The sequence below is a fragment of the Oryza glaberrima genome, chromosome 9, assembly GCF_000147395.1.
Source record: "Oryza glaberrima chromosome 9, OglaRS2, whole genome shotgun sequence".
Lineage (NCBI taxonomy): Eukaryota > Viridiplantae > Streptophyta > Magnoliopsida > Poales > Poaceae > Oryza > Oryza glaberrima.
Window position 1 is genome coordinate 21,335,593 of NC_068334.1, and position 16,313 is coordinate 21,351,905.

The 16,313-nt window shown below is 38.5% G+C and overlaps 1 protein-coding gene across 1 annotated transcript; it reads left to right on the forward strand.

Annotated features, from left to right (window-relative positions):
- Positions 1-11,433: 11,433 nt before the first annotated feature.
- Positions 11,434-15,100, forward strand: LOC127783850 (thiol protease SEN102-like). The gene is made up of 5 exons (XM_052310997.1): positions 11,434-11,887; positions 12,100-12,359; positions 12,906-13,046; positions 13,281-13,520; positions 14,717-15,100. Exons 1-5 carry the CDS (start codon positions 11,434-11,436, stop codon positions 15,098-15,100), a joined length of 1,479 nt encoding a protein of 492 aa, XP_052166957.1.
- Positions 15,101-16,313: the final 1,213 nt, after the last annotated feature.

Consider the following 16,313-nt stretch of genomic DNA (forward strand, 5'->3'; position numbering starts at 1 on the left):
ATGCAGCCAAATTAAGCCATCTTCGCCAATACCTCCTTATTACTCAATTAAGCAAGATAATGATTCAGATGAAGGAATATCAGATTTCAATCCAACACACGTTTAGTCGAGATATGACGACAGATCTTGTCACCAAGATAATGAGTAAAGATCTTGTCATTCCCGACAAAGATCACTATTCAAGATAAGGAATCTACACTATTCCAGATAAGATAAGTCCATGGTCAAAAGGCGATATTATGACATCTTTATTGAAGGTCAAAAGCGTCATCACCAAAGATTATCTCCATAAAGTCTAAAGGGATATCATGAACTCTTTGAAGTCAAGAAGAGATATCATGAAGATTCTCTACCGAGCGCTATATAAGGGGCTCACCATCACACTTCAGAGGCATCGCATTTCACACACAACACATCTCACTCAACCATTCCTCTCACCTCTCCACCAGCCATCACACTCCACTCCACTCCATCTAAGTGTTAGTACTATAGTATAACCTAAATAAAAGATCATGAGAGTCTAAGTGTGAGAGTCTATGTAAGAGTCCTTGTGAGAGTCCTGTACCTGTATAATTACAAGTCACATACTAATCTCACATCCAAGATTGCATATAGATACTGCATTCCTATCCTTATATCTGGTGACTAGACCCCTAGTCACTGCCCTGGGTTAATGTTTATTCTAATCAGTATGTGTTCAGTTGACAACTACTATATTTTTCATGAACGGAGGGAGCAATTCTCACTCGTAATACAGCCTACTCAAAACTCAAGTAATGCAGCTGATCACCGGTGATCGAGTATTTATATATATCTACACGTAATACGTACGCACGTACGCAGGATGGACGCGACAGCTTAATCTGCACGAGTTAATAAGGTATATATGGTTAACTGATTCAATAATTACTTCGATTTGTATTTCTCTACAATAATACGAGTACGTACTCTCCAGTCAACTTAATTTCTTTTTACTAGACTTCCTCTTGTCCATCACATGCATGCACCTTTCGTCGTCGTGAGCGCGCGGTAATGTGTAGACCACTTACCGTCGATCTGAAACGGATGGCTCTAGTACGTATTGGATCGATCAATAAATTAAAGTATCGTTGTCCCACGCTTCACGCCAGGATGAAAACGGAGCGGATAGTTTCCGTCCGCTCCGGAGAAAAACGGATACGGATACCTTTCGGATCCGATATTTCTCGGATAGTTCGGATACGGATACGAATACGGATATTTTCTTCCGGATACGGATACGGATATGGTATCGGGGTTTCCGTCGGATACGGATAGTAATTCGGATATCCGGTGAACAGTGCTATTCAGATATCCGCAGAAGCCATAAGACATACCCCATTTCTTTATAACTCTATAATCTTCAAGATACTTTTTTAGATTTTAATAGTAGTTTATCTCTTAACACTAGTCCACACTCTTAATATTATTTAAATTTTAAAAAAATATTTATAAATTATACTATATTTTATATAAAAGGAGCTAATTATATATGTTGATATTTGTTTCTATTAGAAGTTGAGTTGGTTTTCGTGTTCCGAGAAAAATTTGTTTCCGTATTCGTGTCCGATCATATTCGATTCTTATTCGTATTCGAGATAATCCGTATTTGTTTCTGTATTCGAGCTATCCGTATTCGTTTCCGTATCCGGTAAAAAATATGAAAACGAATATGGTATGAGCATTATCCGTCCGTATCCGATCCGTTTTCATCCCTACTTCACGCTTTGTTGTAAAATGCATAGATTTATATTATATATTATACTAGTATATACTAAAATATCTTGAAAATGGTGTGAGAACGATGATTCGACATGCTAATATGTCAGAATAGAATAAATTGTACATGACGTGTTATGAGTTTTAAGATGCTTTAAAATAAAATAATTGTAGTGGATGATTATCATGATGTAGCATATACATAAACAAAATAATTATCTAATAAAGTAATACCATAAATTTTATTAGGTTTTATGATTTGACTAAAATAGAGTGAATTGCAATATATATGGGCCATATTTTATTGTCCAAGTTTCACTTTGGATCACTCTTAAACTAATCTTTTCATTTTTCTTAAACTAATCTTTTCATTTTTGATAGGATAACTTTCTCATTTTTGTCAGTTTCGGCATGCACCCTAGCTAGGGCAGTTTGGGTTTAGCCCGTCCTAGACCTATCTCTAAAATCTTATTTAAATATTGTTAGTTGAGTCTTGTCTTAACCTTAGTCTTTCATAATTTTTGGCTCCGCACGTCTCTGGATATATTATGACCTAATTTGATGTTTCTGATATTTTGCATCTATACAATTTATAGTGAAGCCATGGTGCATAAAACCATGCATGATGGCAATTTTAATCACCATCTCAAACATGTAACAAAATAAACATGAGTACCAACGCAAGGCTAGATCATCCTCTCTCTCCTCACTCTGAACAAACCTATCGATGAGAAAGCAACTCCCTACATTCCTAGTATTTTGCCGTTATGTAAAAATAAGAAAACAACAGAAAAAAAGGAAAGAAGAAAATACAGAGTAGTAGAAGAAAAAAAAACTTATTTGGCATCATCCAGCCAATCACGCCTCCATATCAGTCTAGATAGGGCATCACCAATGTTTACTACCTACTCTATGATTAGGATGGGTCCTACGCTGGTGGATATTAGTTGTTATTCTAGCCACAATGGTGAAAGAACAAAAGTGGGTATTAAACTGAATCCCACAATCACTAGCCATGAGACAAGGATAAGAGAAACCTAATATTTATTACTTACTACTTTCACAATGTATACAATCTGTTAGTAGTACATTACCCACTTTAGAATTTAGTTGCACATTGTTGATGCCAACGGCAAGTGTATCCATACCAACACGCAGACTGTCACGGCACCCCCATGACACAGCGTACCTGACAATCAGCTACGACACCACGAAGGGGATTTATTTTTCTTTTCATTATTATCGACCGACGATCTCAGCCGTTGGATGTCGATCATACGATTTTCACGTTGTCTTGTTCCTCTCGACTCACTTTTTCGTTCTACTGTGTCAGGGAGAGCTCCCACATCTCTCGCCTTCCAGTTCCTGCCCTTGATCGGCGGGGACATCACCACCGGCTGCCGTGTCCGCCATCGCCTCACAAGCCATGCACCACCGCAGCGGTTGTCTTCCACAGACCACAGCCCCTCACTAGGAAGCGTCCCATCACTGTCTTGATGCCCACCTCCTACCCAGTAGCCACCTACCGATGTTAGCTCCCTTTTAAGCCTATTGGTCATCAAATCCTCGTCGGCAGCACCCTCTTCCCTAACCCCGGTAGTCAAAAGCTCACAGCCGGCAATCCCTCCCACAACCCACGCATAACGCATCACACGGTCGATTGATCGTATCCTGCCGAAATCTAGGAAGTGTGTTGTTTGTTTCATATCATAATCTATATCACATCTGTAACGATCATGTTGCATTTGCACTCGTATTCAATCCCTATAATCGACGAGTAACCCGCCCTACCTAAATCCAGTCAGATGAGGCGCGTCAAGTGCTATGAACGTGCATCAGGAGCGAAAGGAACAAAGGAAGCGGAGTGCTGGCTATCACGTCATGCGGATGACGCAAGGGACGGGCAAAAATTGAAGTTACGATTAGAAAATTACCAATTTTTTAAGTAGTTAAGATATTGTTCATAACGTTTAATATATTTGTAAGATGACGGGAGCAGCTATTATTAGATGGCCTATGTAAGTATAAATAGGCATGGATTCACACGAACACAGACGAACGTATATATATCCATCCATGGAATGCTTGCATACGTGGAAAATTAAGTTTAGCTTAATTAATTCCTCCCGGCCATTGGATTTCGGCTGAAACATGAGGAAACAACATGATCATGTACTTATCTCTGCGTGCAAAGTCAATTAACGTAGCGGTGTTTATGGCGCATATAAGTACATGATCATGTGTATGATAAGATAATCGATCGGAGTTCTTTTTTTCATTTGAGAAACCATCGGCAAGATTAGAGATCCAAGGTGTGGACTGGTACAAGGAATATATGGCATACACGCAACTCTATTTAAGCATAAAAAATAAGAAAATTTCAAATGAGAGGGTTCGATCGTTGCCGGTATTTTTGTTTCCAGTACTACACGCGTGCATTGGGTAGAAGTGGGTCAGTTTGGTTTTTTACGGGATTTGATTTCGAGTAATACATGGTGGGAGAGTGGACGACTACTCACGCCTATAAAACTAGTTGATACCTACCACGTATTACGGGGCTGCCTACGGCTCGGACGCCTGATGATTTGAAGAAAAATCGGATGCTGAGGTCATGCTAATGTCAGCGTCCGATTTACGTGCAAAACTACTTTAAACTGATTTTTCTCTTAAATTACTTATCCAAATCATGATCCGATTGCACCATTAAATTCGTTGTAATTAAATCTTCAAAACAAGACCACACATGGATATATTCCGATGAAAAAAATAGCTTATTATTAAAAAAAAATTAAATGTTGCACGATGTTCCACCAGGTATATCGGAATTGTCTCACTAAGTAGATCGAAAATGTTTCACTCGTTTAAATTGGGTGTTGTTTCACCTTATATAAAAACAATGTTTCAGCAAATAGTGAAAGAATGTTTCAGTTCACTGCAACATTAGATCTATATATAGTGAAACATTGTGAGTACACTAGGTGAAACATTTTTCGGTGGAACAAAAAATAAACCAAATTCCCTTTATAGGGGGTTTCCAAAATATGTTGGTTTTTTGTTGCAATGGAATGTTTCGTTCACTGCAACATTAGATCTATACATAGTGAAACATTACGAGTATACTAGATGAAACATTTTTGGTGGAACAAAAAATAAACCAAATTCCGTTAATACAGAGTTTCCAAAATATATAAGTAATTTGTTGCAATAGAGTTGTGTGTGTGGACACGTGGTGGGCCAGGGGAGGGGAGCGCGTGTGCATGGGGCGGGGGAGCATCCGATTTCTCCTCCCCCGCCCGGTCGCCCGACGGGCATCATTATTGACGTATTACCCACTACGTACGTCCATAATCTAGTTTATACCCACCACGTATTTCAACCGTAGTCGTTTATCTTCATCCCTCGTTTTTTTATGGTATTATCTTGTGCTGCGTGTGGTTGGGAGGGAGGGAGGTGAACGACTACGCACCTCTATAAAACTAGTTGATACCCCCACGCGTTCCTCCGGGATATGTGAATGAATGTATGTTATACATTATAAAAATGACAGATGTGTATGTTTAAATAATATGAAAATAATGTTGAGATAATGATTTGACATTGCTTGCATACTAAAATTTTAAAATATAATAAAATTATAAATGATATATCATATTTGCATGATATTTAAAATACTCTAGATATTAATTGCTAGTGGATGATGATATGTCACACTTGCATATGGTTTAAAATACTCTAGATATTAATTGCTAGTGGATGATGATATGTCACACTTGCATATGGTTTAAAATACTCTAGATAATAACTGCTAGTGCGTGATGATATAGTACACTTACATATTGAGTTTTAGGAGCTGGTGGACATCAACTTTAATTTATAGTAAGATAATATTAGCATGGTGACTCACGTAGATTGCGCGGCTAGCATCATTATTTTTTTTCTTATATAATAGCTTAAATATTTCATATTTTATTATTAAAATATATTAAAAATAACAACAATATTTTGAATTTTGTATTGTATTTATATTTATTAATTATTTTATACTTCAAATTTTACTTATTTCTAAATTGTATTCGTGTATGGACTCTAAACTCTTCTCCTAATCTTACTTATTTTTAAAAATTTGAATTTTAGTTATTTATAAATTGTATTCTATATGAACTCTAAATTCTACTTTTTATTTTATAAAAAATTTTAATTCTGACTTTTAGTTAGTTCTAAATTCCTATATGAACCCTATATTTTTCTTCCAATATTCTTAATTTTTAATTCTGAATTTCCATTATTATAAATTGTATTCCTATGTGGACTCTATATTTATTTACCAATATTCCTTATTTTTAATTCTAAAATAAATCTTATTTTTAATTCCAAAATAAATCATATTCTTGTATGGACTCTAAACTCTTCTCGGAATATTTCTTACTTTTAAATTTTGAATTTTAGTTATTTCTAAATTGTATTTCTATATAGACTCTAAACTCTAATTTTTTTTTCTTAATTTGGACTTTCAATTTGTTCTAAATTCCTATATGGACTTTAAACTCTTCTTTCAATATTCCTATTTTCTTAATTCCGAATTTATGTTGTTTCTTATTATATTTCTATATGGACTCTAAAACATCTTTTTGTATTCTTTATTTTTAATTTCGAATTTAAGTTTTTTTCTAAATTATATTCTATATGTGCTATAGAATCTTCTTCCAATATTCCTTATTTTCGAGACCGCCATGTCGCTCCCGGATTTCAAGGTCACTGGCACCTAGCACACGCGCTAACCCGACCCTTCCCTTTTCTTTTCTCGTCGTCGTTAGCGCCGGTCAAGCTCATCACCGTCACCTTCCACTTGCCAGTCAAGCTCAAGGGAAGAAAGCGGGAGAAGGAAGGAAGAAAAGGAAAAAGAAATGGAGATACATGAAAAACATGACGGCAGTGGCATATGCTACGAATAGACGAATTATAATGACATTTGTCTGAATAGGCAAAACTGCAATGGCATGTATCCAATTTACCCTAGTTTCCCCCTTATCAGTTATGTGTGGGTCACATCTATCTTTTAATTACTCTAATGATTGTGCTACCACGTGGACATCACATCATTGAAAACCACTCTAGAAAAACAACCAAGGGAGTTATTTTAAACGGTTTTAATAAGGATATTACTACGACGAGACTATCCGCTGGATTATGATAACCAGTGGGGATTGTGATAACCAGGGATCCCACTGTCAGGTCCGGTTACTACTAGTACACATACCAGTGTACGTATTTTTTCTACTTATGGAATTTTCTTTTAAATTACTGATCTGATCTACGATCCGATTACATTGTTGTGTTCGTAACAATTAAATCTTTATAACAAGATCTCACATGATTATATTTTTAATGAAAAATTACTTTTATAATATATCTAAATTACTTTTAGATTTCATTAAATTACTTATTAGGCATATAAAAGTAAATTCAATAAAGTCTAAAAGTAATTTACATACATTATAACTTAAAAAAAAGTAACTTGTCACGACATTAAAAATAAATCTATTATTAGGGTAAAAACATAAGTCTATCTAGAAATTAAATTTAGTCAACATATTATAGAACTAGCTAATAAAGCAAATTGTTCACTTAAAGTCTAAAAAGTAATTTAATCAAATAAAAAAGTGTATTTTTGTTTTCATGTAGTAGATATGTATATACCCCTAACGACCTGTCGGAGAGTTTTTATGAAAAAAATCTTCCAGGAGGTTTTTTTTTACATGACGTCGGCCGTGATCTCTTCACGTTCCCATATTTCTATCTAATAAACTGGATGAGTTTATCGAGCGCAAAATCATTTTTGTCATGAAAGGAGTTGGGACAACTTCATTGAGGGTGACATCTTGAGGTTGTCATGTGTTTGATCTAATAAATTGGAATGAATTTATCGAGTGTCAAATCAGCTGGCGGCCCCGCGAATTCACTTATAGACCAAAATAAACGGGCTTGCGTCTTATTTTAGTCTATAAGAGGGTTTTGCGGGTTAGCCACTTACACCCCCCGTAAGGGGTTCAGTTGCAAAATGACCACATATTAGCATGTTAATTTATGTGGTCCAACAACCGTTTGCCATCTCATAAAAACGCTTTTTAGAAAAAGACTTTGTTTTAAAAAAATCCCAAAGTACATTAATTAGGGATATAAATTGGTAAAACTAAAAAAATGGAAATATACTTTGTAAATATTAGAAGTATAAAAAATTAAAAATATTCAAAGCAGCGCCGGCCAGCAGAGACGTAGCAAATGTATGATTGAGGTGCAAAATCTTTTAAAAAAACTGCATTACTGTAAAAAAAAATGTGCTGCCTGTGTACTGTCTGGTTTTTCTGGTCTAAATAGTATAGTAAAAAAAAATAAAATTTTGTTGTATGTCAATTTTAGGGCCCACAGAAATTTTAGAACATGTAAAAAGAAAAGATCTGGAGTCTTGTAGTAGTAGCTAGAATATTGTACAACCACTACATCAGATCGGCCTACCCTATGATAGGCGTAGCTGTGACGGGCCTAAGTACTCATCACGAATGGTCTCATCTTTGATGGATTCATCTGGAGTCCATAACAAGTGAGGTCATCGGCTGAGGTCCGTCATCGGTCGCTGTCTGTGGAAGAGGGTGTACCGCTACAGCTAAGTTTTCGCTACTCATCTATTTCTGTTGGTGTTCAGTAATGTAATCGATCATGCTTGTTGGTTCTATTTAGGACCCACTCGAACAACCCATGTATTACTTACGTATTATATGACCTTAATATAACGATATTAGCTTTGTGATATAAAATTATGTTATGTATATACCATCTACTGATATAGAAGATGATATTGTAAACATATGTGATTTTTGGTGTACAAAACCAGGTGCTGACAATTACCTCGTGCAGATTAAGCTGACGTCCATCCTGCGTACGTACGTATTACGTGTAGATATAATACTCGATCACCGGTGATCAGTTGTATCACTAGAGTAGGCTGTATTACGAGTGCGAATTGCTCACTCCGTTCATGAAAAATATAGTGGTCAACTGAACAGTACAGCTGATTAGAGTAAACATAACTATTATATTTCTAAACAACATGAAATATATCTACCTCACACCCTGTCATAATTTTGACAGCCCAAAAACCAATTTCATCCTACCTAGGTTTGGCAAGCAATAATTAACCAAATAAAAGCTAGTCAGATATTTAACCAATTAAATATATGCAAGCAATAATTATGCAAATAAAAGCTAGTGAAATAATTAACCAAATATATGCAAGCAATGATTAACCAAATAAAAGCTAGTGAGATAACTCCAACATGGATATATATATATATACATATTTTCATCCTTGGGGTGGTATATGCATATGGATTTAAATAATTATATGCTCAAACGTACGTATACACACGAATAAGGTTGATTTATTACCTGGGTAAGGATCGATCGATATGTGTTGCGTATAGGTTTCAAAAGATGGAGCGTGCAACCAGCAGTGCATATTAATTAATTTGCACGCCATCGATATAGCTTTTTTAACAGAAAAAACAGCATGCGTTGGCACATCGACAGGTAACAGAGTCGCAAAACAGCTGAACAACTCTTAATTAACGTACTAGGGTCGGCAACAGGTTAATTTGGTTACTGTATCTGACTGTACATATACTGTATTACTGGAGGCACACGACTCAAACATAAACAATGAAGAAGAAGTTCTCTCATGGATGATGGAAGCATGGAACGATTAGTTTTGGCAGTTCACTAGCAGGATCTGTGCTAAGTTCCCAAGGACCAAAAACTCTTGGGAAACAGGCTAAAACGCACACGTAACAGGTTAATTTTTACCTGGGTAAGGATCGATCGATCGATACGTGTTGTGGATAGCAGATAGCTATAGGTTTCAAAATCCACGCATACCCAGCCCAAGGATCAAAATATGTATGTGTGTGTGTGTGTGTGTGTGTGTGTGTGTGTGTGTATATATATATATATATATATATATGTAAATTAACCTTTTTCCGTGTGTATACAAATATAGTGGTCTTTCATATACGAATACAAACGGGCCGGCAATTATTAGTTATATTTGAAAGCTTTCAAAAAAAAGTTGTGACAATTTTTTTAAAATTTTCACCTCTCACATACTCCCTCCGTACTCGTAAAGAAAGTCGTTTAGGACAATATTTAAGTCAAACCTTGGGAATATAAATCATGAATAACTCTCAAGTTGTTAAGTTTGAAAATGTAAAAATTATATGAATTGATTTGTCTTGAAAAATAATTTCATAAAAATATACATATATCACTTTTCAATAAATATTTTATAGGAACAAGAAGTTAAAGTTGTATTTTTGAGATCGTGTCGCTGTCCAAAACGACTTACTTTACGAATACGGAGGGTGTGAAACGTAGGAAGACATATACAGTAGCTCCTAACTCATAAGGATAGGTGTATATGGGCGAGAATCTCGTAGAGAAATCAAGTAAATACTAGGCATGCCATAAGCATCCATGAACAGTGCCGATGACAGAAATCCGACACCATCGGTTAACCTACCCAATTGATCGAGGAGCTGCTATGCAGGGGTAAACATACATGTTGCCTATTCCGAGGGCGCAAAAAAAAAGAAAAAGAAGAAAATCACTACTATACGGTTTCAGCTGTTATCAGCTGATATTATTTCTTCAACCACGAAGGTGGGATTGATATTTGCGATGATTTACATACATATTTTTCACTCTTTTTGAAAACTTGAAAAAAAATCAACGATTAATGGAGAGATGGAATGGTGTACTTTTTAGTTGCTTACTCAAGTTGAGTCAGGTCGGCTCCAGTTGAGTTATTCGGATCGTCATAAATTAAGGAAAAAACGTTGTCTGTCAACACTCTCATGCTAATAAACATGATAGAAAAAAGTACTCCTCATTTAGTTATAAATATGAGCTAAGGAGTACTCCCTCCATACTCATAAAAGAAGTCATTTAGGACAATGTTTAAGTCAAACCTTGGGAATATAAATCATAAATAACTCTCAAGTTATTGAGTTTAAAAATGTAAAAATTATATGTATAGATTTGTCTTGAAAAATACTTTCATAAAAGTATACATATATCACTTTTCAATAAATATTTTTATAAAAATAAGAAGTCAAAGTTGTGTTTTGGAGACCGTGTCGTTGTTCTAAACGACTTCCTTTACGAGTATAGAAGAAGTATGTTACCAGGAGCGGTGAGGTAAAAGGATGACTAATCGATGATTGAATTAGATGGATAATAAGTAACTTATTTCTTATATATCTAATTAATGGTTGCTATCTTGGTAGTACTAATGTGATCTAATGACAAAAAAAGTTAATGATGTGCCTTTGTGCATGTACTCCTTTAAAGGAGTTAATGTCCTTTAGTTAATGACCTAATTTTTTTTTAGTTTTTTAAATGTAGAGAGGTTCCACAGTAACGCGGTCGCGGGATTCTAACTAGGAGTAGCTAGTAGTATTAACATCGTCATCGTTTATTCGCCCGGCCACAAGGTTGAATTAAACTAGTCGACGATGGAGCTCTATAAATGGCAGTCCCGCGGCTTCCACGAGCTATTCATGCAGTGCTCGATCGATCGCTAGTAGCTAGCAAAAGTAGCAACGACATAGATACGATCGAATTGAACGTATGTACGGATCGATGGAGATGAGGAAGTCATCATTAGCAGTGCTGTTGGCTGTGGTGGTGGTGGCAGCCACGGTGCAGGCAGATGTCCCTATTACGGACAAGGACCTGGAGACGGAAGAGAGCATGTGGAGCCTCTACGAGAGGTGGCGCAGCGTGTACTCGTCGTCGTCGTCGTCAGGGGACCTCGCCGAAAAGGTTAGCAGGTTCGAGGTGTTCAAGAAGAACGCCAGGTACATCCATGACTTTAACAAGAAAGAGGGCAATACCTACAAACTCGGCCTCAACAAGTTCGCCGACTTGACGTTGGAGGAGTTCACCGCCAAGTACACCGGCGCCAAGCCAGGCACCGCTGGCAGTAGCGGTGCCCGGGCTTCCATCAAGCCGCTAGAGCCTGTTGCCGGCGACGCACCCCCGACTTGGGACTGGAGAGAACATGGCGCTGTCACTCGTGTCAAGGACCAAGGGCAATGCGGTACGTACGTGCGTGCTACAATAATCTTGATGAGACAAATACAATTATATTAATGCATGCATGCGTCTGTATGCACGTTTAATTAATTAATGTATATATACTCCATCATGTACATACATATATATCGAGACACATTAATTCACATGTTATTATTTACATAATTAATTCTCCATGGATTTAACTAATTAATATATATACCCCCATGCATATAGGTAGCTGCTGGGCGTTCTCCGTAGTAGGTGCCGTAGAGGGGAACAACGCGATCATGACAGGGAACCTCCTGACGCTGTCGGAGCAGCAGGTACTCGACTGCTCCGGCGCCGGCGACTGCAACGGCGGATACACCTACTATGCATTCGACTACGCCGTCAGCAACGGGATAACTTTGGACCAGTGCTACAGCCCCCCACCGGATCCTTACTTTTACTACCCCAAGTACGAGGCCGCGCAGGACACGTGCAGATTTGACCCCGTATGTACTTCGTCACTCATTAATTAATTAGTATTATTATATGCTAATTATTATTAGAGCAAGGATAATAGTAGAGCTCACTGTCTACTATTAGCCTATTTTAAAGCCAACACATAGGGCCTGTTCACTTTGATGCCAAAAAAACATTACCAAAATTTTGATAACTTGCCAAAATTTTAGTAGGATTTCTTATATAGTTACCAAAATTTGGCAGCAAACTAAATGTAGCCACTTTTTTAACAACTTTACCAAAATTTGGTAAGGTTGAAAATGGCATCAAAGTGAACAAGCTCATATAATAAATTAGCTATAAGGTTGGCTATAATTTTCTTCTCATATCTCTATCTCTCACTTATACATTTATTATTTTTGTCTTGGAGCTTCTGTTAAGCTAGCTCTCGCATGAGAGCTAACACTTTTGATTTTTTTTGTTACCTCTCTCTTACACGTGAGTTTATAGTAAGCTTATAGCTAACTATTATACTTGCTCTTATTACTCGGATTTATATATATTACCTGGACTCGTATATATACGCATGCATGCAGAACAAGGCTCCAATTGTGAAGATCGACAGCCACTCCTTCGTGAATCCCAACGATGAGGAAGCTCTCAAGCAGGCAGTGTACTCGTATGGGCCCGTATCCGTCCTCATCGAAGCTAGCAACGACTTCATGTACTACCAAGGGGTACTGCACTTTGTTTATATATATATAGCGATTTCTATTTAAAATATATACTCTAGATACTTACCTAAAATTTATTATTTATTATATCTTGGATGAGGATACAAAGCTAGAATGAATTAAGTTATTATTATATTTTGGAACCAATGTAATACTCCCTCCATATTTTTTTTTTGACGTGACGTCATATATTTGTGTATGGAGGTAGTACGTAATTAACTCTAATTAATTAATTAGGGTGTGTTTACTGGGGCATGCGGAACGGCGTTGAACCACGCGGTGTTATTGGTGGGTTACGGCGTAACGGAGGATGGCACGCTCTACTGGATTGTCAAGAACTCGTGGAGCACAGAATGGGGCGAGAACGGCTACGTCCGCATGATCCGCAACATCCCAGCTCCGGAGGGTATCTGCGGCATCGCCATGTACCCCATCTACCCTACCAAGAGCTGCCCCTGCCCCACCGCCGCCGCCTCTGCTGCTGCTTAAATCATCCATCCATCATATATCATATATCAGACGTGTATAAAATTATCTGTTAAAATAAATAAATATGCATGCGTCGCGTGGATATATAATTACTACGTAAGTGTAGACAAATGGAGTGTGAGTGTGAGTGTGCCCTTGTGTACCTATGATTGAATAAAATAGAGATCCCGCATACGCATGTATGTGTATGTGTTGCATGCTTGACAAGGGGCAATATATGAGCTCTGTTAGTTAAAGAGTTACATATGTGTTTTTGGCAATATATCAGGTGCATTCAGGCTCGTGCAAACACATCCATCCGATCTCAATCTAATGGCCAGAAATCAGGTTGGGCAATTTTACGAAAAACCGCACGCCTCTTGCCTTACTTTTTGAAAAACCCCATGTCCCCTGGCTTACATCCCACTAGCAAACTTTCCTATTCTCTGTCTCCTGTAATTGCCCCCAAATCATTGTCACTCCCCATCGCCGCCGGCGACTCCCTGCGCGGACTTGTCCATGCCTCTCCCTGCACGGCTGAAAGTGAGGGCGACTCCCCCGCGCGACGCCCCTGCCTCGCTCCCTGTTGTTGTCATTCGCAGAAATACCCTGCGATCGAGGAAGGAAAAAATACGAAATACCCTCCAACTATTATGGTAGTATGATATGGCGACTCCCCCGCGCGATGCCCCTGCACTGTTTTAGGCTAGGTTGGCTGACATGGCAAAAAAATATTTAAAAAATAATGGTCCCACTTGTCAGTGCTTCATATATTCTCGCCTTTTCACTTCTACCTCCTTCCACCTCCATCTCTCTCTCTCTACCCTTGAACCAAGCAAGGAAGAGGTGGCGGGGGCACGGCAGGTCGGTGCAGCAGCGGAGACTGGTCCCCTCAATTACTTGAGGTGGAGCATAATCGACTGGAAAAGTCCAGGGCGGCAGAGCTGCGTGGTTGGCCGAACAATAATCCCAAAGCAGCGGTGGCGGTGATCTCAGATCCGGGGAGAGGGCACCGGCGCATTGTCCTCGCCGACGCGCAGCTCCGTGAACCACGCGAGCTCTGTGACAACCTCCTCACGCTGCAGCAACCTCTCTAGCTTGGCCAGGTCGAGCACCGCCCAGCCGCATCGACAACAACCAGTGGCTCCCCGAGATTAGGGAAGGAGAATATCCCGGCCTGTTCTCGATATCATCTGCTAACTCAGCGTCAAAGCCAGAACCCAGCGACAACATTGGGCTCCTCCGATACATCCACTCCGAGGTGGTGGAACGGGAACCTAGGGGGATCTCCTCGCGCAAGGCTGGTGCTCCCGCCGCCGGCGCCAGAACAGGGACTCGAGGAGGCATGCGGCGAGGACGTCGGCGACCGCCTCAGATCCAGAGGAGAGGCGAGGGCAATGCCAGTGTGGGAGGAGGTCAAGCCGCACGCCGACATGGGAGGAAATGGAGCTCCTGTCGCTGTCCTCCACGAGTTCGCCCACTGCACTTTCCTCCCCTCCCTGTTGAATTGGGCCTTGCCATCAGTGCTTTCTACGCTTACCGAAAGAGGCAGAGAAGGCGGAAAGAAAAAATGCAACGCTAACAAGTAGGTCCCATCGGTTTTTATTTGTTTTTTCTAATTGTATTGCCACATGGACTGAAAACCGCTCTGGATCGAGTTAGGGGGTAATTGTTCCAGTTTTAGGAGTTTGGGGTGTTAAGTGACCGGTATCGTGGTAATTCGTACTATTTTACTTCAACAAAGTGTCCCTTATTTCTTACTTCCTGCATGCATTATCTATCATTCAAACAATTATAAGAGCATTATTTTTTTATAAAATTCTGCAACCATATAATCAAAATTCGACTTATACAATTTTTTTAAAAAAAAAAATTATATATGAATGTAGCACTTTCAGAGATGTACGAATGGGCAGAAATTGTTTATATATGAATGTCGTGATGTCGTCGATCGTCGCTACCCATACGTACGTGCTGAATTTTTAGATAGTGAGACGTCAGTAAATATTTCGTGCGTTTGCACTTAACGGAGTAGATCGATCGATCAAGTGCAGCATGCGCGCACTATTGCTGATGTGGCGCCGCTAGCAGCCAGCAAAGCATGCACGTGCCATATATAGCACGCCATCAATCAAGCTAGCTAGCTGGGAAGCTTTTTGTACAGAAAGATAAACAGCATGCGTTGGGACATGGATACGTAACAGCAGTCTCGCAAATTAAACAGCTGCCCAAATATTGACACCATTGCCAAACTGCTAACTACTCCATCCATCCCTAAATATTTGACACCGTTAACTTTTTTAAACATATTTGATCGTTCGTCTTATTTAAAAAAATTAAGTAATTATTAATTTTTTTCCTATCATTTGATTCATTGTTAAATATATTTTTATGTATACATATAGTTTTACATATTTTATAAAAGTTTTTAAATAATATTAATGGTCAAACATATTTAAAAAGTTAACAACGTTAAATATTTAGAGACGAAGGAGTAGTAAACGATCGTAGCCATCCCTCAAAAAAGAAAAAAGAACAAAAAGAGAAGCCCGTTTTGATAATTTCCACTCAAGTGCAGCCCACCATTTTCTCGGCCCAAATGGGATTTCATCGGACGTCTGGGCCTTTCCTTCGCGAAAGATTACATGAAGGCGAGTGGGTTGTTTTATAATTGGGCCCTCCCCGTGGCTGTTTGTTTGCTTACGTGTTGATCAACAGATAGACGAGCTCCTCCCAAAACAATAAGATAGACAAGCATAAACGAATTGATTCTTTTTCCGTTTGAGTTAAAACGAATTTGAT